Source organism: Cryptomeria japonica, chromosome 11, assembly GCF_030272615.1.
Source record: "Cryptomeria japonica chromosome 11, Sugi_1.0, whole genome shotgun sequence".
NCBI lineage: Eukaryota > Viridiplantae > Streptophyta > Pinopsida > Cupressales > Cupressaceae > Cryptomeria > Cryptomeria japonica.
The window spans coordinates 421,473,827-421,500,714 of record NC_081415.1 but is presented as its reverse complement, the minus strand read 5'-3'; the positions used below and the strand labels follow the sequence as shown (position 1 = coordinate 421,500,714).

At 36.3% G+C, this 26,888-nt stretch overlaps 1 protein-coding gene across 3 annotated transcripts in view; it reads right to left on the bottom strand.

The window, feature by feature from the left end:
- Positions 1 to 6,267: 6,267 nt before the first annotated feature.
- Positions 6,268 to 26,888, bottom strand: part of LOC131073630 (uncharacterized) — a 67,696-nt gene continuing 47,075 nt past the window's right edge. For 2 of the 3 annotated variants that reach the window (XM_058010122.2, XM_058010120.2), the window contains one exon: positions 6,268 to 7,753. In XM_058010122.2, the coding sequence (XP_057866105.1) occupies positions 6,637 to 7,704 (1,068 nt within the window). In that variant the 5' untranslated portion in view covers positions 7,705 to 7,753 and the 3' untranslated portion in view covers positions 6,268 to 6,636. Of the gene's footprint in view, positions 7,754 to 8,049; positions 8,196 to 26,888 lie in introns of those variants that run through there. The other variant, XM_058010121.2, reaches the window with a different exon arrangement.

Here is a 26,888-nt window from a genome sequence, read left to right as displayed (position 1 = left end):
TCAATGATCCCTACATAGAAACGGATCCAATTGAACACATTTAAACTGATACAAGGTCCATTGCCCGAAAATACTCTAACTAGAGACCTGACCCGCTATGGTCAACCACAAGTCAACACTTGACATTCACATACAGAACAAGACCAGTCAAAACACCATCACAAGGCAAAAACCAAACTAGAAATAGAAGACATAAACAGGTATCCCAAATCATCCAACGATAGGGTCCAAACAAATATATCAACATAGGACACAATGACAACTCAACCAGAATTGCAATAAAATTAAACTTGACTGATAACACCATCTACACAAGATCCTATTACAGGCAATCCTTTCTTTAAACAATCAAGAACATAATTAAATAGATTTTTCCAGAAGACAAGGAAATACAACTATATTAATAAATCCATCTTGTCATTTGTCCAATAAAGTTAAATAAATTCACATATGAATTAAACTCCTAATATATTTCCAATAAGAATATCGAATTTAAAATTATAAGCTTTTTTTCTTTTTTTCTAAAATTACAAAATTATAAATTCTTTATTTATATAACAAAAATCTTTAAATTGACAAATAAAAATTAAACAACTATATATATATATATATATATATATATATATATATATATATATATAAATATACATATATATATTAACACATTATAATTATTTATTTTATTTTATATATATATATATAAAAAAAACTAAATAACAAATAAAATAATAAATAAAATTAAAAAATACATTTAAACTCTAAAATAACTACCCTAAGGCAGCGTTGCTGCCATATGGCAGTCAACGCTACCCTTGGGTAGCGCTGCTGCCCTATGGTAGCACACGCTACCTATGGGTAGTGTTGTTGCCCTAAGGTAGCAGCCGCTACCTTTGTGTAGCGTTGCTGCCCTATGGCAGCAGCCACTACCATGGGTAGTGCCGCGTGGGTAGAGGCAATGTCTCCCCACAAAAATTAATAAATTAATTTATTTTATTTTATTTTATTTTTTATGTATTTTTAAATTAAAATTAATTTCAATAAAAACAATATTTTCCCAATAATTCAATTTTCGCATAATTTAATCTTTCATATATTATTATTATTATTTTATTTAATTAACCCAAATAAATTTAATGTATAATCAAATTTATTTTCTTAAGGTAATAAAAACCATTTCATAGAGATTCCATAAATAAACAAAACTGTCGTAACTAAAACAAACGAGAGAAGTTAATTTCTCAGATAAATGCCCTTTTTCACCAATCTTGCAACTCTCCATGCATCATAAAATCTTGACAAATTCTCTATAATAATTTCCCTAATTTTCCCAAAATTACATTCTTCCCATAAACTAGAAATACACATCAGGCATGAATTTTTAAAAACAGAACTCGAATTCACGAGAAGAGGGTTTTGGGTTTAACAATAATTTACACATACATCATTGAGAGAGAAACGGAAGAAATAGAATTATTTTCTAAAAATCAACAATCAAAGAAGCCACCCAACCTAGTATTGTTTTCTTGGAAGAATTATGTAGAAGAGCCCTAATCTTTTCCACAAGCTTCCAATAAGTTTCTTTATCTAAATCCTTGACCTATTTCCTGTGTATCTAAAATAAAAACCTATTCCCTATTTAAACTAAAATTCTAGGTTCAATAGCTTTTCTCAAAAACCTAAATTTAGAATAAAAGTAATTTTATTTTATTTTCTATTTTTATAACAAAAGATAAGCTAACATGCAATAATTAAAAATCATTATTCTTTATTTTCTTTTCTCATGCAAATTAATTAATTTTCTAAATAAAGAATTAAAACAATACTTTAATTCTAATTAATTCTTTTATTCATTTTATTTTTTAATTTTTTTTTTAATTAATTTATTTAAAATTCTAGGAACAATAAATAGAATTAATCCAATTTATTTCCACTAAAATTTAAATAAAAATATATTTCTAATATCATGCAACTTGTAACTTAATTTAATTAATTAATTAATTAAGTTTATGGAATCATCTCATAGTTGAATTGTTTATGCATTGAGATTATAAATTTAGTTGATTAAAAGAAATGTTTTTCTCCCTTATTTAATTTTTAATTAACAAAGCTAATAGTTGCATTTCACAATATTAATGAGGGTAAAATATTTTTAATTAAATTAAATTCTCAAAATCAATCTTACACACTATATAAAATAAATATGAATAAAACTCACTTTTCTAATCAAAATTGATTTTCTTAAATAATTAAAATTAATCTTTCTATTTCAAAAAAGCAAAAGAGATTAAATTATTTCTAGTTCGAATAAATTTAAATCTTTCCTTTTTAAAATGCATAAACTAAATAAATTTGTTATTTAAAATCAACCATTAAATTAAACTCACTACAAACATAAATAGGGTGATCTTTTTAATTAATGATTAATCACATAAAAGAAACCTATTTATTTTAATTCCTCAATTACTAATGCGTAAATGAACACATTAAATCAAAATAAATACTTAGGATTAAATACTCTATTTACCACACGCCAAGCACGCAAACCAAGTAAGCCAACCAATTACTCGACCCGCAAACCCAAATGAAAGAAAACTGACGGAACACAAGCGACGCTCATTTGAGTATGACTAGGGTAAATTGAAGGTTTTATGACCACCTAACCCAAATTCTAAGGATGAAAGAGGTATACTCAACCCTGTGAATCTAGTGAAGATGAACCTCGCACCTAGGCGGTACTGTACTTGCAATCTCCTACAACCAAGAGTCACACAAACATATATATATATATATATATATATATATATATATATATATATATATATATATATATATATATATATATATATATATATATATATATATATATATATAATGAAGAAGTTAGCTCGAGATTAATAACAAGAATCAGGAGGACAGTTTAAACTTACATAAGAATCAATGCGAAAGCACATTAACAGATACTCACAATAATCATAATATCTGACTAAACATTACCTCATGGTAATTCAACCATTCAAGATTGCCACATTAAAAGTCAACCAAGGTCAAACCGATTTTACAAAGCTGTCTAGGGTAGGGGTACTACAATATTGGTTTTGCCAAATTATCTATTAATTGTTTGGACAAATTATATACTACCAAAAATCGTCAAAATAATTGAAAACCCTCAAATGTTGACACATAAATTTGTTGCGATTGTAAAGGCCTCTCAGCTTAATGATAATCATATACTAATATATACATGATATATTAAATACAATTCAAAAATTAAGTTTGGATTATGGTTAAGTTATAGTTAGGTTATGTTTAGGTTAAATATGTTAAAGTTTATTTAGATATATGGTTAGATTTAAGACTCATATAGGTAAACATTAAGGTTTTAATAATATTGTATTTTAATTATTATATTATTAATATATTATAATTATATATTTATTATTATATTGTTTACGTGATCAAATTTAGAAATAATAAACCAATTACCATACATTATATTAATAAGATTCTTATAATTAAACTAAGACAATCTAAAATTAGATCACTAAATTGAAATAAAATCATCAATAATTTTTTAAGGAATTCAAACTACTATTTATGATTAAATTTACTATTCTAGGATAAAGTTTGGGGTAAGGATTAGGGTTGATATAATGAAATATAACCCTAATTGAATCTTAATTGGACCATAATTGTAATAGTAATTATATTTTTTAAAAATATACCTAAACTTAATTAAATCATATCCCTAGCTTAACCCTAGGGTTTTTATAATATTGTATTTTAATTATTATATTACTAATATATTATTATTATATTGTTTACATGATCAAATTTAGAAATAATAAACCAATTACCATACATTATATTAATAAGATTCTTATAATTAAACTAAGACAATCTAAAATTAGATCACTAAATTGAAATAAAATCATCAATAAATTTTTAAGGAATTCAAACTAATTAAATTTACTATTCTAGGATAAAGCTTGGAGTAAGGATTAGGGTTGATATAATGAAATATAATCCTAATTGAATCTTAATTCGACCATAATTGCAATAATAAATATATTTTAAAAAATATACCTAATCTTAATTAAACCATATCCCTAATCTGCGAAATTATTGTCTGAACTTTGGTTAATGAAGTGATTGTAATGTAGTTTTTATATTATATAATTTTTTACCCTCTAATATATTATTAAAGTATATTTTACTATCGGCGTAACTCTTACACCTTGTTTTGGTGCCAAGTGCTAGTATATCCTCTCTAAGAAACAAAAAGCAAATAATACCCCAGCTGTAAACCATTGGTTGGTTATAAATTGCGCATCCATTAAAATGTACCAAAAATAATTTGTTTATCCTTCTAATTGATTAGATTTGATTAAATTTTAATCAATACAATGCAATCATAATTATATCAACTAAGAAAGGCTGAAAGTGCTTAGCTTTTAAAATGTGATGTGTCAGTGTGGAGCTTTTGGTGATATGTTATATTGCAATAAACAATTGAAAACCGGAATATGGTTTTGGCTCCATATTCCGCTATACTCAACATCTACCTAAATATTCGTTGTTGACATGGACTATGCGGCCAAGTACTAACGATGTGGCTCAATCTATTACTAATCCAACCTCTTGCAATGTACTCCTATCTCATTGTGCTAACAAGCACAATGAGATTAGTTATTATAGGAAACCTTGAACTTCCTTGCTTGAGGTAAACCCCTTAGCAGTTGTTGAACGAAATCTGCACATTCCACAAAATCAATGCAATGCCCAAGGATAACGATGCAATGCATTAGAATATGCTCGAGGATAATGATGTAATGCATTAGAATAGGATTTAGATGCTCTCAATGCGTTTGATTTTAAAATGATTATTTATGATTTGTGGATTAATCTCTACTGAGATCTAATGATCTAGGATTGTCTATAAATACAAGATTCCATTTAGTGCACAAGTTGACAAGGCAACCGTCAATTTTTTGTAAAAGGTAAGCTCAGAAGAGAAACTTAAAATTTGAATTCAGCAAACTAGATCATGCAGATGACCCAATCCAACATTGCCAAAATGGTATATAACAAAGATGTCAAAGGGCACGGTATGCATTTGTACCCCTTATAGTAACACATTGGAATATGATAGTCAATTAACCTAAATGACTTAATCTCGAACTTCAAGGCCATGGTATTTGAAATTTGAAATGAACAAATGAAATATACAAATATAAAAAAACTGTATTTTCGTATTTATGGATACATGGCATTACGAGACCCATGCATCTCCATGAATAGTTTTATTGTTAGCATAAACTTGTTTAACAAATGGCTGGTTACGATTCTTAGTTACAATTCTAATTTACGGAACAATATAATTTAAGTATTGTAGTTTTCTAGGCTACTACCATGTGTTCACCAATTTGGGGCATGAGACCCTCCTTTGGAAGTTCACTAAAGGATTGCGTTTCCATTTACCTCTCATATTTGTTCAATAAGGTGAACAAACCCACCCCGCTCTAGATTTCATCTTTCACCACTGTAGAGAACACGTCGCCTTCAACATTAACTCCCACTCAACCTGTAGCACTTCAGATACAATTGGATGTGAACTGCGGCTGAGACAATTTACCACAATTAAAATTAAGCTTAATAATTCTTTTTAAAGGAATACTATTATATAGGTCCTATTTGTGGGAGAAAATATTCTAGTAAAAACTGTGAATGTTTATTTTTTAACTTTTATCATAACTCATTCTCATGGATTTTAAAAACCACATGTTCACTATAGGATTAATGTTTTTCGAGAGACAAGAGAATATGCTTACACACGACTAGATATATAAGATTTGATTGACTGTAGCATGGCATACATGAGCGTGTTTATGAGACTTGGGTTAAGACCTGATGAGTGCTCAAACTTACCAAGGAGAGAATGCTATGTAATGTAATTATGCTGCCTTCTTGCTGATGCTGTGAAAATATAAGCCCTGAGTTTCTAACCATTTTAATCAATTTTAAGAAAAATGAGAGGAAATACATCTAGCATTATTTTGTGCCTTCAAACTTTTCATGGAATAGAAAAATTCACTGATTTGGAAGGTAATTTAACCAACCATTTGTACCAATGATTCAAGAACAACCATAATGTTTGAAATTTAAGATAGAACAATATGAGAATTATCCAATAATAAACTCAGCATTTGGATTTTTCATGCACTCTAATTATGTGAGCATTCTGTTCCCAGAAAGTAGATACAAGACGCAAATCTTCAAAAGGCGATCTTCTACTTCTAACCTGAAATATACAAAGATAAACAGTTTCCAACTATGACAGCTAATCGCATCATAAAATCATCCTATAGTTGGAAGGACTCAAAAAAGCCACCACAAGGACTTGTGACATTGTGTACAATGGTCTTAATAAAACAATCCATAACAAAGGAAAGATAAGAGTTGTAACAAAATTGTTGGCAGTTCCAATTGTCTACAGATATCAAGCACAAAACAGTAAACACAAACATTTGCAAACGATCATATAATTGTTGACATGTATAGGTATAGCCATTTACAAGCTAGAAATTAAAGATAGCATCACATGGTGCAAAACTTATGATCGTTGACAGAACTATTTGTTTAGGTGCCCCATCCCTGAGAATTCTCATTCACCTCAGCAGTCCATCCTTGGGTATCATCATTTGTTCCAATGGCCCGTCCTTGATGAATGTCATTTGCTCCAGTAACCAATCCCTGAGGATGATTATCTATTCCAAAGTTCCTTCCTTCAGAATTCTGATTTACTCCAGAAGTCCATCCCAGATTATTATTATTTGGTTCTGCTGGCAATCCCTGAGGGTCGTCACTTCTTCCCGCAGCCCATCCCTGAGATTTGTCATTTGCTGTGGAAGCCTGTTCCTGAGGATCATCATTTGTTCCAGCAGGCAATCCCTGAGGATTATCTCTTGTTTTGGTGTTCAAATCCTGTGGATTATCATTTGTTCCCACACCCCAACTCTGATGGTTATCATTTTCTCCAGGCCCCCATCCCTGTGAATTAGAGTTTGTCTTGTTAAGCGACCCCTGAGGATTTCCATTTGTATTGGTGGGTGATTCCTGGGGATTTTCAGGTTGAATCTCAGAATTAGTCTCGGGATCAACCTTGCCAACGATACCTGGATCAGATATAGGTCCTAAGAAATTTCCTTGCAAGCTCCCCAGTGCCATGAATATTCGTTTTTGTTCATTCCATTTGATGCCAATTGTCTTAAGCCTGATCCATCCACCCTTCTCTATTTGATGACTAACCCTGCCTTTAAAGACGGGGTTTTCTCCCGGTACATATTCAAAATCCTGCATTGTTTGTTTCGCTATAAATATCTCTGTCATTGGTCCACATTCAATTCGAAGGCCTGCCTTCATTACCTCTAAAACTTTACCATCTAAAATTTCATTTTGAAAAGGTTTGAACACTATACACTTGAATTTCACAGGAAAAACAACAGATCCTTGCATTTCTCTTATCTTTCCCTCCCCTCGACCTTCTAATGTGGTCACTACGATCAGATAACCATGCTCTTCTGTAGCCTGGATTCGTTTTACATCTTCTAAGAGCTGTAAAATGATAGAACGCTCAAGAAACAACCCAGTGTGCAATTTATCTGGGGATACAACCACATTTCTGGTCATTTCAATCTCAAAAAACATGATTCTCTCTTTTCTTTGACTGGTTATTGGTCAAAATAATACTTAGCACCTGTAAAGAAAAATGGAAGTGCAATAACTGATTACAAACAGATTCATTCACGATGTGAACTTGAAAAAATAAATATGATGGAATTGAAAATTAACATCAATTCTTTTAATTTTTGTGTCATGTTTTGCGGAATGTTGGCCATAGGTATAATTTTATATCCAAAAAAAAAAGAATTATTCAATATGAAATTTGAGCATTTTAACAAAGGCAGAGGAATTTCTATATGGACAATGTTAAAATTGAATTTATGCATTATTCTATGTAGCTAACTTTTATTAAATAATGTACTGACCTACCAAGAAGAATTAATGGAGTTTGAACAGGCCTTCTCTTGTAGACATTAGACTAAAAAGGTAGCTAGAATGAAAAGGGCTGCATTTACAGGCCAGCAGAGCCCTATTTGCCGAGACAGATATAGAGCTTGAGCCCAATTTTTTGAGATCTAGAACAAAGTATAAGCATTAATTGGAAATGTATAGGAAGCGACTTGAGTATCTGCATGAAATAATAAAGCTCTAATTTTTTATGCACAGATCACAAATTATCCAGATTCCTGCTACAATGAAGACTATAGCGATTTGGCTTCTATATTAAGCAGCTTTTCCACAATTCTATTGTGAATGTAGAGAAACTTGGTGAGATTAACTTCGAGAAGCAAAAATATATTTGAAAATAATGGATCATTAAGTCAGAGAATGCATTAATAAAGATGAACTACCCCATGGAGACAACTATAACAAGCTCAAACTTGTTATCATATAGAGCATTAGTACAGTGTCATTTCATTAGAAAAAGATAACCAAGTAAGAGAAACAAAGCTCCATTAGTCAAAAGCAAAATGCCTTATTCCTTCAACGACAGTGACAATCATCAAATGCCTCATGCAAGATAACAAAATACCGATCATCAAATGATGGCTCCTCAATAGCTATGATATATTCTAATTCAGGATTAACTATGTACCCCAGGGACATCCCCTGCATAATCCATTATCATGCAAGAACAGCAACGGATGTCTGGGCCATCCCAAGCATGGGGGGTCCCACAAGTACCTTCATACCTGTTGTGACGTTTCCACACATCGCCCCATTGCAAATGGGGACCCATGTTTTTTTTGCTTTTTAGGGTTTGTTTTTTTTTGTTTTTTTTTAGGGTTTTGCTTGTTAGCCTTTGCATTTTGAATGTCGCCCAGGGGATCAATAGGATAGCAAGTCCGGCTTGAGTGAGGTCCTGATCCTGAAATTTGGCTAAGTCTGGAATGTCCTGATCCTGAATTTGACTAAGTCTGGAAACTGAAAAAACCTCCAAAAACTAGATTTTGCAATATAACTCCTGGAGGTCTGAAACCACTCTCAAACATCCTGAAAGTATATATGGAATATAACTTAAAGTATAAGAAATGTCACTTATACTTAAATGTTATATTCCATAAAAATTACCCTGATAGAGAGTGCGAAAAGTCAAATTTCGCTCGTGTCCTTCTCCAAGGGTCCAGAGCGAAAAGCGCTCCTGTCCCTCTCCAAGGGACCAAGGCGAATCGCTCCTGTCCCTCACCAAGGGACCAGAGCGAAAATGCTTAGTTGAGCCATTCCTGACCTTGTTTGGACGAATCGAGACATCAAAGGCATGGTGAAGGACGAAATGAGCATGATAGAGCATCCAGACTTGATCAAAAACAACGAAATGATGAAGTTTTTGCCTAGAGGGTCAAATTCGCTCCTGTCCCTCACTGAAGGACCAGAGCGAAATTCTTCATAAGATACGATCTGGGCAAAGATCAAGCAAGTTTATGTTTGAAGGCAAGGAAGGAGGTGAAATGAACTCATTGAAGATAAATTGAAGATTACCAAATGCCATCAAAGGACCAAAATGCTTAAGTTCGCTCCTGTCCCTTAGGAAGGGACCAGAGCGATTTTTGTTTTAGATGATTTTCTTGCCAAGTTACAATGAATTCCAAGGCATGGATGAATGAAAGGGGACATTACGAGACCGTTGAAGATAGTTTGCGAAGATGATAAAGTGAGATGAAGCCCACAAGAGCAAAATCGCTCCTGTCCCTCTCCAAGGGACCAGGGCGATATGATGATTATATTGCCTCTTCTTCAAATTCAAATCACTCCAAGGCTAAGAACAAGGTGCCAAGGACGTTTCGAAGCATCTCCATCAAGCACAAAGTTACAAGGATCGCCACATTGAGGGATTTGCTCTAAAATATCCTAATTCGCTCCTGTCCCTTAGGAAGGGACCAGAGCGAAAATTGCATAAAGGCATAGATTTCGAAAGTTAAACAAGCATCAAGCCACCAAGAGGAATCAAGGGACGTCATTTCACGCATTGAAGGTAATGGCAAGTTGAAGAATGCAAGAACAAACTCAAAACCTTGAGGATCGCTCCTGTCCCTCTCCAAGGGACCAGAGCGATGTTTATTATATTGGCCAATTCATGCAAAAATCACGTGAGGTCAAGGTTTTCCAAGGTCGCAAGAGGTCCAAGGCGTGATTAGAAGGTGATATACAAAGACTTCAAACGTTAAATGATCATCAAATTAACACAGAGGCTATATCGCTCCTGTCCTTTGGACAAGGACCAAAGCGATTTTTACAAAAACACTCATGCTCCTTCAAAATCAAGACAATGCAAGGATTGGCGAAGTAAAGGACGTCCTTTGGAAGACAATGAACGAAGAACGAAGATCAAGTGTTTGCAAATTTGAGCCAGGACATGGAGATCGCTCCTGTCCCTCTCTAAGGGACCAGGGCGATATCACCACAAAAGGACATTCAATCGCAAGGAAAAGTTAATCAAGCTCGAAGGACCTAACAAAAATGTCGATTTGAACGTGGAGATGAAGACTTTGGACGTTGAAATTGCAAGAATCAAGACAAAGTGATGGATCGCTCCTGTCCCTCAGTCAGGGACCAGGGCGATGAGGTATGTATTTCCCATCTTCAAAATTTTTGGCGCTAAATAAACATTTTTAATTTATTTTAAATGCTAAGTTCGAAGGGTTTTGAAAATTCAATTAAATGACATTTAAATTTAGCGCTTGGTATTAATTGATTATTTTTGCCTTGTAAGAAAATCGAATTTATTAATTAAAAATGAAGGCATTTAATAATTAATTATTAATTCATTAAAAAATTAAATTGAGCGCTTGGTATTTATTTGTTTTATGGAGGTCGGCCCTTGTTATTCATTTAAAAATCGTTTAAATTGCCTTATTTTTACAAAAGTCGGCCTAGAAGGGATGGGTGGTATGAGCGCTTATAAAAGGAGGTGTTTATTTCATTTTTAAATCATTGTTCAAGCATCCTCCTTCATATGCGATTTGGAGTATACAAAGGAGGTGCAAACCTTAATTTCCATTTGAGCAAACTTGTCAAAGGCTTGAAGATCACGTCAAAAACTTGAAGGGTGGCGAAATTGCTATTTTGAAGGGAGATCACATTGAAGACCATCTTATTTCAAATTTTGCCTAGGCAAATTCCTCATTTTGCATTTTAGAGTTAAGCTCTTAAGTGAGGTATGGCAAGATCTCTTGTTTTAATTTCGAATTTTGATCATCATTGCCTTAATTTTGAATTTTGAAAATTTGTTTTCCCTTAGCTCAATCGTTTTTTAGGAAATAATAACTCAAGGATTTATTATGAAGTTTCCTAAAAATTAATTTAATCTATGCTATTCGTTGCAAAACATGTTACTAATTTTGAAATGTTGTGTAGGCATCAAATGGAGATCTCATTAAGGAAAATCAAGCCGGATCCAGGACGATCTTCGCCAGGACGGTCTTCGCCAGGACGATCAAGTAAGGACATGGGCAACCTCTTTCAATCCAACGTTCCAAGGCGAGGTACATCATCATCCTGCACATCAAGGACACAAGGAGTTAGAACAAGGGCTCGTTGAAGAAGTAAATAATTCCAGATGAATTAATTAAAGCAAGCTTCTCAACAACATCAAGTTGAATATCTACCAAGTTACAAGTGTCAAATGAGGTGGCATCCTAGTCATCACGTCTCCAATCAGTGAGGTCCATCTCAGCATGTCCAGATTCAATGTACTTAACTCATGGAAGGTGGCACAAACTCCGATGTACCTACCCTGGCTATCCATTGGTCGATTTTTCTAGAGAGGACATGTGTCCAAGCAATACAATTTTATCATTGGTCAAGCATTAAATGTTATGTAATGGTTGTAACAAACCCTAATTAGGGTTTTCATTGTTGAATCTTGGCCATTGATCTCGAATTGATCTAAGCCATCAAATTGTATTGTGGGCACTATATAAGCCCAGGCATTTCATTTGTAAAGGCTAATTAGCAATTGTTAGAGATAGTATGTAAATAGTTAGAATAGTTAGAGAATAGTTGGAAGCAATTAGAGTAGAATAGGAGGACAAGGCAAGAAATTGTTGCCATTGATTGTAAACAAACTCCATTTTCATTGAAGTAATGGTGAAGTGTGTCGTTTCTTGCAATTTGCATGGTTTCTTGTTGAGTCTTCAATCTTAGATGGTAGATGATTAGATGAATGGAGGAAATGTGATTGATTGATGGTGGAATTCGTATATCCATACTACTAGCAGTTTGTTGATTGCAGACTTGCCTTGTGTAGTCAACTGGAATCGTTCAGCTTAAGCTCAATTTCAATTTGTTGTCTCTTCATTGATATGCATCAACTTGGATGGTATCTATGCCTGCGGTGATGATTTGAACATCATAAAGCTTCCCTTAGAAGATCGCACTAGTCTTGTGTAGATGTTCCATTGATGTCAAAACAAGATCTAGTTAGAGTTTCATCAAAAATCAAGTCATTGCTCCTACATTCTTAGTATTAGGATTAGATCCTCTCTTCGCCCTTATCCTTTTTTCATTTTTCAAATCCAAGTTAGTCAGAGCCTGTGTCCAGCAAAGCAGATCGGAAGTTCAATCATCACATGTAAGTCCCCTTGTGATTCCAGCAAATCACATCATACCACTGGAGCTTGTCCATACGTAGAGACCCTACATCAAAGAACCTTGGAGTCTACCTAACTGATCCTTTACGCGAATCTTCAGCAGTTAGAGACTATTTTCTCAAGAGAGGATAAGATGCCTTTAGGTATTTTATTCTGTGTATGATGGTGTACAAAATACACGTCAACAATACCCCTTTAAACCAGCCCTAAACCTGAATGAACCACACTAACAACTAAAAACAGAAAAAAAGCTCGTTTTGTCATTTTCCATTTGTGAAGAAGAATTGTGAAAAGAGAAGAGAATGGCCATAAGAAGGCGGCAAGAGAGCATCAAAACTATGTCATTAACTTTAAAAGTGATAAAATTATGGAAAATAGGCATATGCCTTGACTGTTTGTGTGGTCTCAAAAGCTTTGATTTGCGCTTGTTGCCAAGGCCTCCACCCCTCAACCCCGTCCTATATTGCAAAGAGGAGCACACCAAGAGTGTTGCCCCCAAAATCCCCAAGGGGGACTGCCCTTTGACCCTATATCACAACAAGGAGGAGCACGCCAAGGATGCTGCCCCCAAACCACTGGAGGGGCACTACCTCTTGACCCCACTTACAAATTCATAAAGTAAATCAAGAGGAATAGGAGCTCGCAATGATTGGAGAAGTTCATGGCTGTGCATAGTGCCTTGCAACTCCAACATCAGCAAGGTCCTAAGTATCATCAAAAGATAATTAGGGGCAGCAGTATATTTTCTATGTCTTTGTCATTTTGTCGTCGGAAATTGCAGCCTTTGGACATTTTGTTGTAATTATATAGAATATATATGCACGTTGATATGAAAGCAATTGAATTTTGTTAATTTGTTTGTCCACTCTCACATGAAATCTCAATTCAATTCTAGTGTTATGCATTAAGGTTCTATAATGTGTCTGATGAATGCCTTATCAAATGTTATCATATGAATATTTGAAATTTCCTTTATTTTTAATTTTTCCCTATTTATCTAATAGGTGTCCCCTACCATCCCCTAAAAATGGTGTCCCAAAAAATCCATCCCAAAAATGCAACACCTTGTCCCTTGTCATCTTCATCTTGGAGACTTGCTGGGACATAAAGGATTAATGATTGAGCTATGCCCCACCCCAATTTTCTAATGACAACAATCCTTTGAATTCCAGATCTACAAAGTCTTTTGTTCACCTATTATACTCTAAAAACTTTTGACTTTGAGGTGGAAATTTTAAAAAATGGAGGACATATTGAAAACCTCAATATTCAAAGTGGGTAGAGGCAGTTTGATAAAAGAATCAACAAAAAACTGCAAGTATTTGGTCAGATTCGGTGGGAATCCAATTACACGAGCCTAGATCTAGGCGAACGAAGAATTTTACAACAGAAACTTGAACCAAAAGAATGACAATGAGGGTTGTAACATGCAAAAAGAATGATATTCCAAGGAAGACGAAATCAATAATCAAAATCAATCAAATCAACCCATCAACTGAATGGATGTTCATGTAAATAGGCCTCATGGATGCATGATTCAAGGTGATGGCATGTCCAATGGTTGTGAATTTAACTCACAATCACTCCAAATCATGAAAATAATTTCACTTTTTGTGACAAAAAGAATGAATTTTCCACATTGTTTATGCTTTTGCTGTCTTCCACAACTGGCAATTTCACCAAAGCGGGTAAAATACTTAGTATCCGGTCTTCACTCTCCTACCCAGACCTGCATTTTGATGTCGCATACCATCTAATAGATTTTCTAGCATTCAAGAGACTTTTCATGTTTCAAAAACATGCCATGAAGTACAAAAACTGAAATCTTTTATGGATCACTATGGTTCCCTCATCATCCTCAAAATAAAAATAAAAAATGTGCCCTAAACTCATCACCCTATCTCCATGCTGCCACGTCCCCAAAAATCTTAGATTTATATACAAGTGCCATTTTCCATATACAACACATCGCATTATAACAAAGTTCCTTCTTTATTATTGATATATCGTACTCTAGAATTTTTGTGGATCCCAATCTAGTATCTTCGGGTTGGTGTATGATGTGTGCATGTTTATCGATAATTCATTTTAGATAATAATGAACTACTGGAACATAAAGTAGTAGAGCCTAAGGTTTGATATCCAAGGTTTGGATTGTTGGCAAACATATCAAGTGTTGAGGCTATGATCAATAACAAAGGAGGTGTTTGGTCGTGCTTGGCTATCCATGGGGATTGGATTTTTGAAGAGATCACAGAACATTTTGTACTTCAAACTTTAAAGGACTTTTCTATTGGTAGATTTGAAAATCATGCAAATTTTGGAAGCAAGTTGAGCTCATTCACGTAGAAAGGTCCTCAATTTTGCTCCTTTTAGCACAAGGATTTGACAATATAGGAGAATTAGGGTTTTTAAAGGAATACCTAGTTGAAGGCAAAATTTGTCAAGTTTAGAGTTATTTTGCAGTTTTTTGAAACATAAACCAAATCTAAAGAGGGTTGTTCTCTTTATACAAGCGTCAAGTTGAGCTGGATGATTCTTGGACTATTTGAAATTACTTTTCAAAATATCTCTTAACAAATGGTGGTGTCAAAATCATAAACAATATTCAAGAAGCACTAACAAAATGAAGGCGGCCTTCTAGATCTAGTGTTGATTCTTTAAAATTCTTTGAATTTTGAATTTATCAAACTTCAACAATGAATAACTTTGTCATATAGACTCCCTCTAACCTCATTTTAAAAGCATTGCAAAGGTCCTTTCAAGCTCCTTCCAGCAATATAATTAGTTGTAGCTTATAAAGAATTCTAGTATAGGCTTGTGCATGCTCAAGATAGAACAACTTCTTTGGGTTTTGACATTGCAGCGTAAAATTACAACAATTGAGCTTAGCATATACATTGCACTTTGATGAGTATATCTCTATAGCAAATTAATACAAGAGAAGTTTGTCCTCACCGAATATGAGAAGCTGATTGAGAATAAGAATTGTGTAGCAACAACGTATAAACTTGTATACTTCTACATTAGTCTCAAGTGGAGGGCAATCAAAATTTCCCCAGCAGAGTCGCCACTTTTGTTAGTCTCAAATTTTGATTTCCCTTCTATCCTTCCTGTAAGAAATAAATCAACTCTGTTTGCATATGAAAAGATCAGGGAAATGGAACTCAAGAGTAACATATAACAAGGTTTTGAGACCTTCTACACTTTGAACTTATCCAAAGTTCAGGTGGGTATACCTTCTATGAATATTTTCACACTTTAAAATTGACATCCACAGTAAACCAGTGCTAAAAAACCTATGGATTTCATCACCTCAATGAAACTGAAACACTAAAAGAAAAACTTGTATTCATTTTCAGTATTGATCTTCAAGAAAGATAGAAAGAAATCCTACAATCTGATACCAGTGCCTTATCCGGGTCACAGAGTCACCTAAATCAAGCAAGATTTTTCAAAACTGAACATTCTTATACATTTCATCACTTCGGCTTTCATGAACCCCATACATGCCTAACATATACATAGGTCCTTTCCCACTTAACTAAAACAGTTCATCAAATTCAAAGCAGCAAACAGTTGATCTACTAATAGAAATATTTCATGCAAATTTAATCCCTCTCCTAAAGAGAAAAGCCATAAATATGTCTATAAGATTGCCTTACAATCCATGCTCATTTGAATAACCCTAGATTACTCAAAATGAAACCAGCAAATTAACGAATGCACACCAGAAGACAACACAAATTTAGGCCTGAAAAGTATTGATCTGTATTTTCATATTCATTTTGAAAATGTTACATAATTCAAAGTAATCTCTGAGAGAACCAAAAACCTAGATATATTTTGCCAGAGTTTCTTTACAAAATTCTTGTGATCCCCCATATCCTTATAGTCCTGGTATCCATTTATAATATCATGGATGCATACAAGCTTCGGACAAACCTAAGAAAAATTTGTTACAAATTGCAATGTTCTCCAAGAAACAGTTACAAGTCCTTTTCGGTATCAACGGCCTCTTCAACTTGTTGTCCCGCTGCAACATCTTCTAACTGTTTGGGTACTTCTTCTTTTTGTCCGGCATATTTATCCTTCCATTCCTGGAACACGTCATCATTCGGCCAAGAAAAGCTAACAATCTTCTTCTTCATTCCTTCCAGCCTTTTCCAAGTGACCCTTAATTGCCCAATTTCTGTTTCTATGAAACTATAATGTGATTTCACCTTTTCAATCTCTTCAATTGTCTTGACAATTAAGGATGTGTCATCAGTGTTAATGATTTCATTAACCCTTTTGGACAATTTGTGGTCCATCTCTTCTAATCATGCCTTCTCCTCTTTTAATTGAGTAGGACCAGCAAAACCCCCAGGAAACAATTCATACTTGTGATCAGAATATTCCTTTCTATATAGTTGGGCCTTTCTTCTGAGAGTATATTCATTTCTCTTATGAATTCACTAGTGGACCTGAGATTGTCATTTGCCTCTGCATCTGCATGGGATGAACACATGAGCTCTAACTCCTTACCTCTAGGCATCCACTTATTAAGAATTGGTTCCAAGGTGGTTTCATCCTCTCTTAATTCGGTCAACATATTCAGAATCCTCTTCATAGAAATGTGAACGACAGAGGGCCTAACGGAATCAGCAAACTTCAAAATTGTGGCTTTTACCTTTTCCTCATATTTGCTTGCAAACAAGGCTTGAGCCTGTTTCAACTTTTCCAACTCATGTTGAACAGTTTCAGCTGATTGGAAACCAGAAGGCATAGGAGAAGGGGGATATTCTATGATAGGGCTTTGTTGACGTGTATTTTGTACACCATCATACACAGAATAAAATACCTAAGGGTATCTTATCCTCTCTTGAATAAAGCCTCTAACTGCTGAAGATTCGCATGAAGGATCAGTTAGGATGACTCCAAGGTTCCTTTTGGTAGGGTCTCTACATGTGGACAAGCTCCAGTGGTATGATGTGATTTGCTGGAATCACAAGGGGACTTACATCTGATGACTGAATTTCCGATCTACTTTGCTAGAACACAAGCTCTTACTAACTTAGATTAAAAAATGGAAAAAGGATGGGGGTGAAGAGAGGATCTAATCCTAATACTAAGAATGTAGGAGCAATGATTTGATTTTTGATGAAACTCTAACTAGGTCTTGTTTTGACATCAATGGAACATCTACACAAGACTAGTGCGATCTTCTAAGGGAGCTTTATGATGTTCAAATCATCACCGCAGGCATAGATACCGTCCAAGTTGATGCATATCAATGAAGAGGCAACAAATTGAAATTGAGCTTAGGCTGAATGATCCAGTTGACTACGCAAGGCAAGTTTGCAATCAACAAACTGCTAGTAGTATGGATGTACGAATTCCACCATTAATCAATCGCATTTCCTCCATTCATCTAATTATCTACCATCTAAGATTGAAGACTCCACAAGAAACCATGCAAATTGCAAGAAAACGACATATTTCACCATTACTTCAATGAAAATGGAGTTTGTTTACAATCAATGGCAACAATTTCTTGCCTTGTCCTCCTATTCTATTCTCTATCTACTAACTACTTTTCAACTATTTACATACTATCTCTAACAATTGCTAATTAGCCTTTACAAATGAAATGCCTGGGCTTATATAGTGCCCACAATACAATTTGATGGCTTAGATCAATTCAAGATCAATGGCCAAGATTCAACAATGAAAACCCTAATTAGGGTTTGTTACAACCATTACATAACATTTAATGCTTGACCAATGATAAAATTGTATTGCTTGGACACATGTCCCCTCTAGAAAAATCGACCAATGGATAGCCGGGGTAGGTACATCGGAGTTTGTGCCACCTTCCATGAGTTAAGTACATTGAATCTGGACATGCTGAGGTGGACCATACTGACTGGAGGAGCGATGACTAGGATGCCACCTCATCTGACACTTGTAGCTTGCTAGATATTCAATTTGGATGTCGTTGAGAGGCTATCTTTAATTAACTCTTGTCCTAACTCCTTGTGTCCTTGATGTGCAGGATGATGATGTACCTCGCCTTGGAACGCTGGATTGAAAGAGGTCGCCCATGTCCTGGCTAAGACCGTCCCGGCGAAGACCGTCCTTGATCCGGCTTGATTTTCCTTGAAGAGATCTCCATTTGATGCCTACACAACATTTCAGAATTAGTACCATGATTTTGCAATACATAACATAAATTAGAGAGCAAATTTTAGGAAACTTAATGATAAGTCCTTTATTAATCATTTCCTAAAAAAGACTGAGCTAAGGCAAAACAAAATTCCAAAATTCAAAATTAAGGAAATGATGATGAACAATTCAAAATCAAGACAATAAAACCAATATCGCCATACCTCAGGAGAGAGCTAACTCTAGAATGCAAATGAGAAAAATTTGCCTAGGCAAAATTGACGTATAGATAGTCTTGATGTGATCTTCAAAAGAACGTTCCTCTTATCAACTTTGCCACCCTTCAAGTCTTGGACGTGATCTCTAATGCCTTGGCAAATTCGCTCAAATGTTCATACCTCCTTGGATAGTACTTCACGCCACCTTGCTTTGAAATGAAAGTTCGCACCTCTCAAACACAATTCGCACTATTCCCTTTGTCTTCCTTAAATCGCACTTGAGATGATAAAATGACAATGTGAAAATAATGATCTTCACCACCCTCTTTTATAAGCGCTTACCACCAATTTGCTTAGGCCGACTTTGGTAAAAAAAATAAGGCAATTTAAATGATTTTTAAAACAAATAACAAAGGCCGACCTCTAAAATACCAAGCGCTCCCTTTTGATTTTTATTAAATTAATAATTAATTATTAAATGCCTTTATTTTTAATTAATAAATTTCGATTTTTTACAAAGGCAAAAATAATCAATAAATACATACCATGCGCTATTTAAATCCTTTTAATTAAATATCGATTTTTTTCAAGCATTTAAATAAATTCAAAAAATGTGTTCGAGCGCCAAATTTTGAAGATGAAGGATACGTACCTCATCGCCCTGGTCCCTGACTGAGGGACAGGAGCGATCCATTACCTTGGTCATGATCCTTGCATATTTTACGTCCAAGGTCTTCATTTCTACGTTGAATTTGCCATTTTCCTTGGGATCTTCGAACTTGATTGACTTATCCTTGCGATTGAAGGTCCTTTTGTGGTGATATCGCCCTGGTCCCTTGAAGAGGGACAGGAGCGATCCATGTGTTCTAGCTAGAATTTGCCATCTTTCAACCTTTGTTCCACGTTCATTATCTTTCAAATGGCGTCCTCGATCTTGCCCACCCTTGCATTGTCTTGATTTTGAAGGAGCATAAGTGTTTTAATAGAAATCACTTTGGTCCTTGTCCAAAGGACAGGAGCGATATGAGCTTCTTAGCATGTTTGACAATGTTTGGACGTTCGAAACTTTGGCATGTGATCTTCAAAAAACGCCTTGGACCTTGTATAACCTTTTGAAGTCTTGACTTGGTATGAACTTGAAGCAAAACGAAGAGTCCAAAGCAAATCGCCCTGGTCCCTTGGAGAGGGACAGGAGCGATATGGTCTCCATGTTCAATTTGATGATCATTTTACGTTCAAAATCTTTGTGTATCGTCTTCAAAAGACACCATAGACCCTCTAAGACCTTGCAAAACTTTGACCTTACGTAAACCTTGCATGAGTTGGCCAATATATCTAATATCGCTCTGGTCCCTTCCTGAGGGACAGGAGCGAACTTCATGATTTTGAGCTTGTCATTGCCTCGTTCAACTTGTCATAGCTATCATCGTGCAAAATAAAGTTCCTTGATCCTTCGTGATCACTTGATGCTTGATAAACTTTCAAATTTTATGCCTTTATGCAAATTTCGCTCTGGTCCCTTCCTGAGGGATAGGAGCGAATTAGGATATTTGGTGCAAATCCTTCATCTTTGGCAATTTTGGATGCTTTGTGCTTGATTAGGACGCCTTAAAATGTCTTTGCCACCTCGTTCTTCATCTTGGAGTGCCCTGAATTTGGAGGAACGACCATATAACCATCATACCGCCCTGGTCCCTTGGAGAGGGACAGGAGCGATCTTGCTCTTGTAGGCTCCACATCATATTGCTAACCTCTAAAATTATCTTCAACGGTCTCATAATGTCCCCTTTCATTCATCCATGCCTTGAGATCGGTTGAAATTTGGCGAGAAAATCATCTACAACAAAAATCGCTCTGGTCCCTTCCTGAGGGACAGGAGCGAACTTAAGCATTTTGGTCCTTTGTTGACGTTTGATAATCTTCAATTTGTCTTCAACGGGTTCGATTGACCTCCTTTCTTGCCTTCGAACATAAAATTTGCTTGATCTTTGCCCAGATCGTACCTTATGAAGAATTTCGCTCTGGCCCCTTGGTGAGGGACAGGAGCGCATCGCCTTGGTCCTCCAGTGAGGGACAGGAGCGAAATTCGCTCTGGATCCTTAGTGAAGGACGGGAGCGAAATTTGACTTTTCGCACTCTCTATCAGGATAACTTTTATGGAATATAACATTTAAGTATAAGAAAGAAGAAACATAGAAGGAAATGTCACTTATAACATAGAAGGAAATGTCACTTATACTTTAAGTTATATTCCATTTATACTTTCAGGATGTTTGAGAGTGGTTTCAGACCTCCAGGAGTTATATTGCAAAATCTAGTTTTTGGAGGTTTTTTCAGTTTCCAGACTTAGTCAAATTTCAGGATCAAGGCATTCCAGACTTAGCCAAATTTCAGGATCAGGACCTCACTCAAGCCGGACTTGCTACCCTGTTGATCTCCCCAACAGCACTTCAAGTTATATTCATTTGATAAAATATACCTCTTTGGACCTTTCCACATCGTCAAGACGTTAAAATCCTGCAAGGACAAAGCAAAATTGGATTTGTAGCTCCGGTCCTTCACTGAGGGACAGGAGCGATTTTTCCCCTGGAGGCATTTCTGTGTTCATGAAAATCTTCAATTTATATTCAATGGAAAGATCTCGCCTTTCTCCATCACTTCCAATTCGTAATTCATCTTGACCTTGCAGGAATAGTAAAATATTTGAAAACGAGCTCCCGTCCTTCACTGAGGGACAGGAGCGATTTTGCTCCTACAGACCAAAATAACATGATTTTACACATTTTAACACTTCACAAGGCGAAAACAAATCATTAGAGATGCCTAGGATCAAAAATCAAAAATGTCAAAATTTGGTCAAAAATATTCAATTGGACAAAAATTCACATTTCATCTTCAACACTTAGACAAATTTAAGCTCTGCATTCAAAATTCCAATTGAAAATAGATCATTCTGGCGAATTCATTTCATTCAAATTTTGCATTCTAGAAAAGGAAATTCAAAAAGCTCCCAAAACCGACTGGATTCAAACCAAAACCCTAAAAAGCAAAGCGAAAACGAGCAAAAAACATGGGTCCCCATTTGCAATGGGGCGATGTGTGAAAACGTCACAACAGGCTTGTAGGTGGAGGTCTTGCTGGAGAAGAAGCCATCATAAGAGTGGAGGATTCACCTTGATGGTGCTGACCTGCCAACTGACCCTGAAGTCTAGCAATGATACTGTCTCTGTTGGCTATTCCTTCTTTGGCCTCATTGTAAGCCTTTAAGATTGTTTCCAATTTTAATTGGAGATTAGCCTTTTCTTTTGCCTCCTTTTCTGCCACTGCTACACTGAACTTTGCAGTTTCCAAGACTGTGCTTGGAGCTTCCACCACCCCTGTATCTTGGACTCTTTTTACAATCATGCCTCCTAGGAGACTAGAATCTGATACATCTTTCCTTCTTTTATTTTCATCCTTCTTCAGTGACCACATGACTAAAGCAGCATTATCTCTGCTGAAGGTCACTCCTTCCATGGGTTTAGTTTCCTTCCTGACTGCTTCAAGTACCAGAGCATCAACTATATCCGACTCGGGGAGGATTAAAACACCAACTTTTGATACCATCTCTCTTCCCTTTTCAGGGGTAATGGTCTTGAACTCTTCAATCATTTCTTGTTTCACCTCTTCCTCTACCTGAGTTACATCTCTGTGAGGCTGCTCACTCTTCCTTTGTTCACATTTGGCTTTGAATTGTTCCATGTTTTGCTTCCATACAAATTGCATGAAGGCCCCTGTTGTAACAAAGTTACTATCAGCCAGGAACTCCTCACTGGCTTGCTTGACAGTAAGGTCTACTCTTTACCTTTGAGCTCACCATCAGTCAAGTTCATTTCAGCACTAGGTAGCTCTTCTGGCATCCCCTCTTGTGTCTCCTCATATGTATAGGCAATCTCCCCGAGACTCCCTAATTGTAACAACTGCTCGGCCACCGCCTGCTCATCTCCTATGTGGATGGGGGATTGAGAGGGAGAATACAAAGGCTCATTGGTTTGCACTTCCTTTCCCACTCTTTGCCTTTTAGGGGAGTCTTGGATGTCAATGACATCTTCAATTGCTCTTTTCCCTCTTGAAGTAGAAGGCTCACCAGTCACTGGCATCATCACACTGTATTTTGATTTCTTATGCATGACATAATCACCTGGTGGGATAGCCTTAGCAAAAGCAGCCTTAGCTAGAACCAATTTAACCCTGTTAGGATCATTTCCCATTATAGCCTCCCTTTTTTCTTTCAAAATTTGCATGAGGTCTTCAAAATAAAGAATTAAGAATTTTTTTTTTTCCTCAAAGGGATTGAAATTAGAGAGAGGGTCATAACTGCTATCAAACTGATGAATGAAATCAAGAGCCCTTTTATATGCAACCCACTTCTCTTTCCTCAGTTCTTGCTCATCCAAATTGAATTCATTCCTAATTAGATCTTCAGGGAACTGAAATTGGTGAGGCCTACCTTTACAAATTGCTCTCTTCTTAAACATGTCGTTGAAAAAATCTTTAGGGTCTACAAATCTTGAAACGGCAGTTGACAATCTATATGGTTTAAAGAATTCTTGAAAATACTTCCATCCACCTTTAGTGATCACAAAGTGATGTGCCATGGTAATAGTTGGGAAAATGACCCCTTTACCCATATTTGTCAACTCTGCCTCTTGTACACCTCCAATTTGCCTTAAGACTTCAGCAATTCCTATCTTCAGTGGGACTTGATAAGGCAATAAATATGGAGTGCCTCTGAAACCATATACTCTGAAAACTGTAGAAATGGGGTACAAATACATATCTCCCCAATTATGAACAATCTTAATACCTTCTGCAAACTCCTTGGACCTGAGGAATTCCAAGAGAGCCTTAGGAATCCTAGGGTTTTCTGTGCACAAAAGAATCCTAATCTTAGATGCAAAGCATCTGTCAAACTTTAGATAGCTAGCATCTTCTCTGTCCCAGCATAAAACAGTACTCCAAAGTTGAACAGGCATCTCTTCCTTATCTTTCACCTTAACCAAATCCATCTCTTTTGCAAAATAATCAGCACCCTTGAACAAAAACATGTGCATTAAAAGAGAATACCATCCAAATGGTTTGTCCACCTTACCATTTTTTATCCCTACCAGCCCTGCATGAATAGCATCAGTGAGGTATGGCGCATAATCAAATGTTATTGTCAAAGAGGGGTTTAGAATCTGTGCAACCATCAGCATGTAATGGGTTGGCATGTTTTTCTCAGCATCTTCTCCAAAAATCTGACAAAGTGCCCAATACATACCCTTAGCTCTTAGAGTAAATAGATTCAGGGAGAAGGGTTCCATTGTACTAGGGCCTACAACTGTTAACCCTCCTATTTTAACAAAGAACTCTTTTAATGGGCCACTCCTAAGGTGATCCCTCTATGCATCATAAACTTGGGCCAGTGATTCAAAATCAATAGGCTCTAACAAATTTGAAGCCTCACTGAGCTTAAACACACTTCTGAATTCATCATCTTTAATTTCAATCAGGGCTGACCCCTTCACATTTCTGATACATCTAGCCACAGGATCATAATTTTGTGCAATCAGAGTCAACAAATCTACATCCATGAATACACCAGGGACTATAAGCTTCCCCACATCCAATTCCCATATGCTATTTAAAGGGGCAAGGGAATGTCTCTGACCAAAACCTACTTTGAACAATCCTAAACCTGACATCCCTATTTGTGGACCTCTTAACTAATTACCTTTGTCATATAGGCCATCCCCAATTCTTAAACGAGGGTTCTTTGGTACCAATTCTTTAGCCTTGGCCCCGACATTGGTAGACATAGTTAGCTGTTCCAGAAAATCATCACAAATATTCCTATCCTGGTAGTTTACTTTACCTGTTAACTCCCTTCTTGGCGCAATCCCGTTAATGCAATTATATCAATTGAGATTTGCACAGAAATCTAATGAAACAATTCACACAGCAATCATCAATTTTCAGACTGCAATTGGCAAGAAAAAGCACAAAAAACCTGGTTATTCGCCTGAAGAAACTCGCTTTGCACCAGCTCCTCTACAACAAACTTGTCGAAATGGTACCAATATTCAACTAATGCAGACCTTAATACGGCAAGTTGGCATTGAATTGAGAAATTAATCCCGCATGCTTTGGCCATCACCTTAGAATTGAATTCGCAAAAATCGAATTCAAAAACAGGCTCCAACGGACCACAAGTTCTCTGAGTCTTTCTCTGCTTTAGTCATTTCGCCATTTCGCAGAGTTTAAAACCCCCGCACTTTTCTTTCGCGAAACAAGGACGATCGTTGGATCTCGGAAACTTGCACTGCTTTTACTCCTTCCGGTCTTTCTGTGTTAATGACGGGCCCTACCTTCTTTTCACCATTTCACGATCACTAAACCATGCGCACTTTTACCTCATGAAACAACGTTGGCCATTAGATCATCATCTACTTGCTCGGTCTTTACTTCCCACAGTGACCGCCAGTCTTCCTGACTAACCGCGCTCAACCATGACGGCTAACGGTTTCCGCCACTTCGCGAAGACTAAACTGTAGGCATCTTCGGGTTGCGAAACAACGACAACTGTTGGATCCACTACGAGATGAACACCATTTAACATGCTTTAGACCTTCCAAGTGGGCCCTTTAACTTGGAGACCACTTGCTTTATTGCATCACCGGTTAACAAACGCCATGTGGCAATCAGCTATTTGCTCAGGAAGTTCGACCGGGTTCCATTCTGAAGCCGCCACGTGTTTTACTTCATTCTCAACATAACTGTCGGTTGAACCAAGGCGGACCCTCAACTACCCTTCAGAGCCACGTGTATCTGACAAGTCACTAATTCTTTTCACGAAACAACCCATCTGTCCTGCCATGTCAGCCATCGTGTGATTGCCACATCATTTCGCTATTTCGCGAACATTAATCTCCGCTTGACTTGAGGCTGCGAATCCACGACAACTGTCCGATTAAATCCTACTTAATCGGCCTTTAAAACTTACAACCTACCTATCCTTTGGGGCCCATCGACCCTTTTGCTATTTCGCAGAGCTGAAACCTCAGGCCACTTATCTTCGCAAAGCAGCGACAACCGTTGGATCTCGGCAACTTGCTCGTCCGTTACCGCTGTCGTGACCACCTCGCCCGAGCCCTCCATCTTTTCGCAACTTCGCGAAAAGTAAACAATAGGTATCTTTAGGCCGCGAATCAACGCGAGCCGTTGATCTTTTCTGAGCTGATCATCCTTTAACCAATTACCTTACTCGCCTTTGGGACCCACCAAGTCTTTCGCTACTTCGCAAAGGGTAGATCACGTGCACTTTGGGCTAGCGAAGCAACGCAAGCCGTTGGATTCAAAACAAGATGCAGTCCTTTAATCAAACGGTCAATCATCTGGTCGGGCCCGCCTAGCGTTTTTGCTATTTCGCGAACATTAACCTGTTAGCATCTTTGCCTAGCGAAACAACGACAACCGTAGGATTAACAATGAGTTGCACAATTATTAAGGAGCCCGACAAACATTAGAACAAGACATAGGCAAAGGTGTAAATTTGAAAATATTTGAAAGACCGCCTAGGGGAAAACCTATGGGGGAACACTTATAACGATAAACCGACCCTTCTTTAAGTGGCAAAAGTAACGCAGAAATAGAACATAAGGGTTTTTCAAACATAGGAAGGGTTAGAATCTCAAAAACCTTAAACCCTCATTTTACCCAAGAAACTCAGAGGTAACAAGGCCACGCTAAACACATTTTTGCAGACTTCTAGCCAAATATGGGACAAGAATAC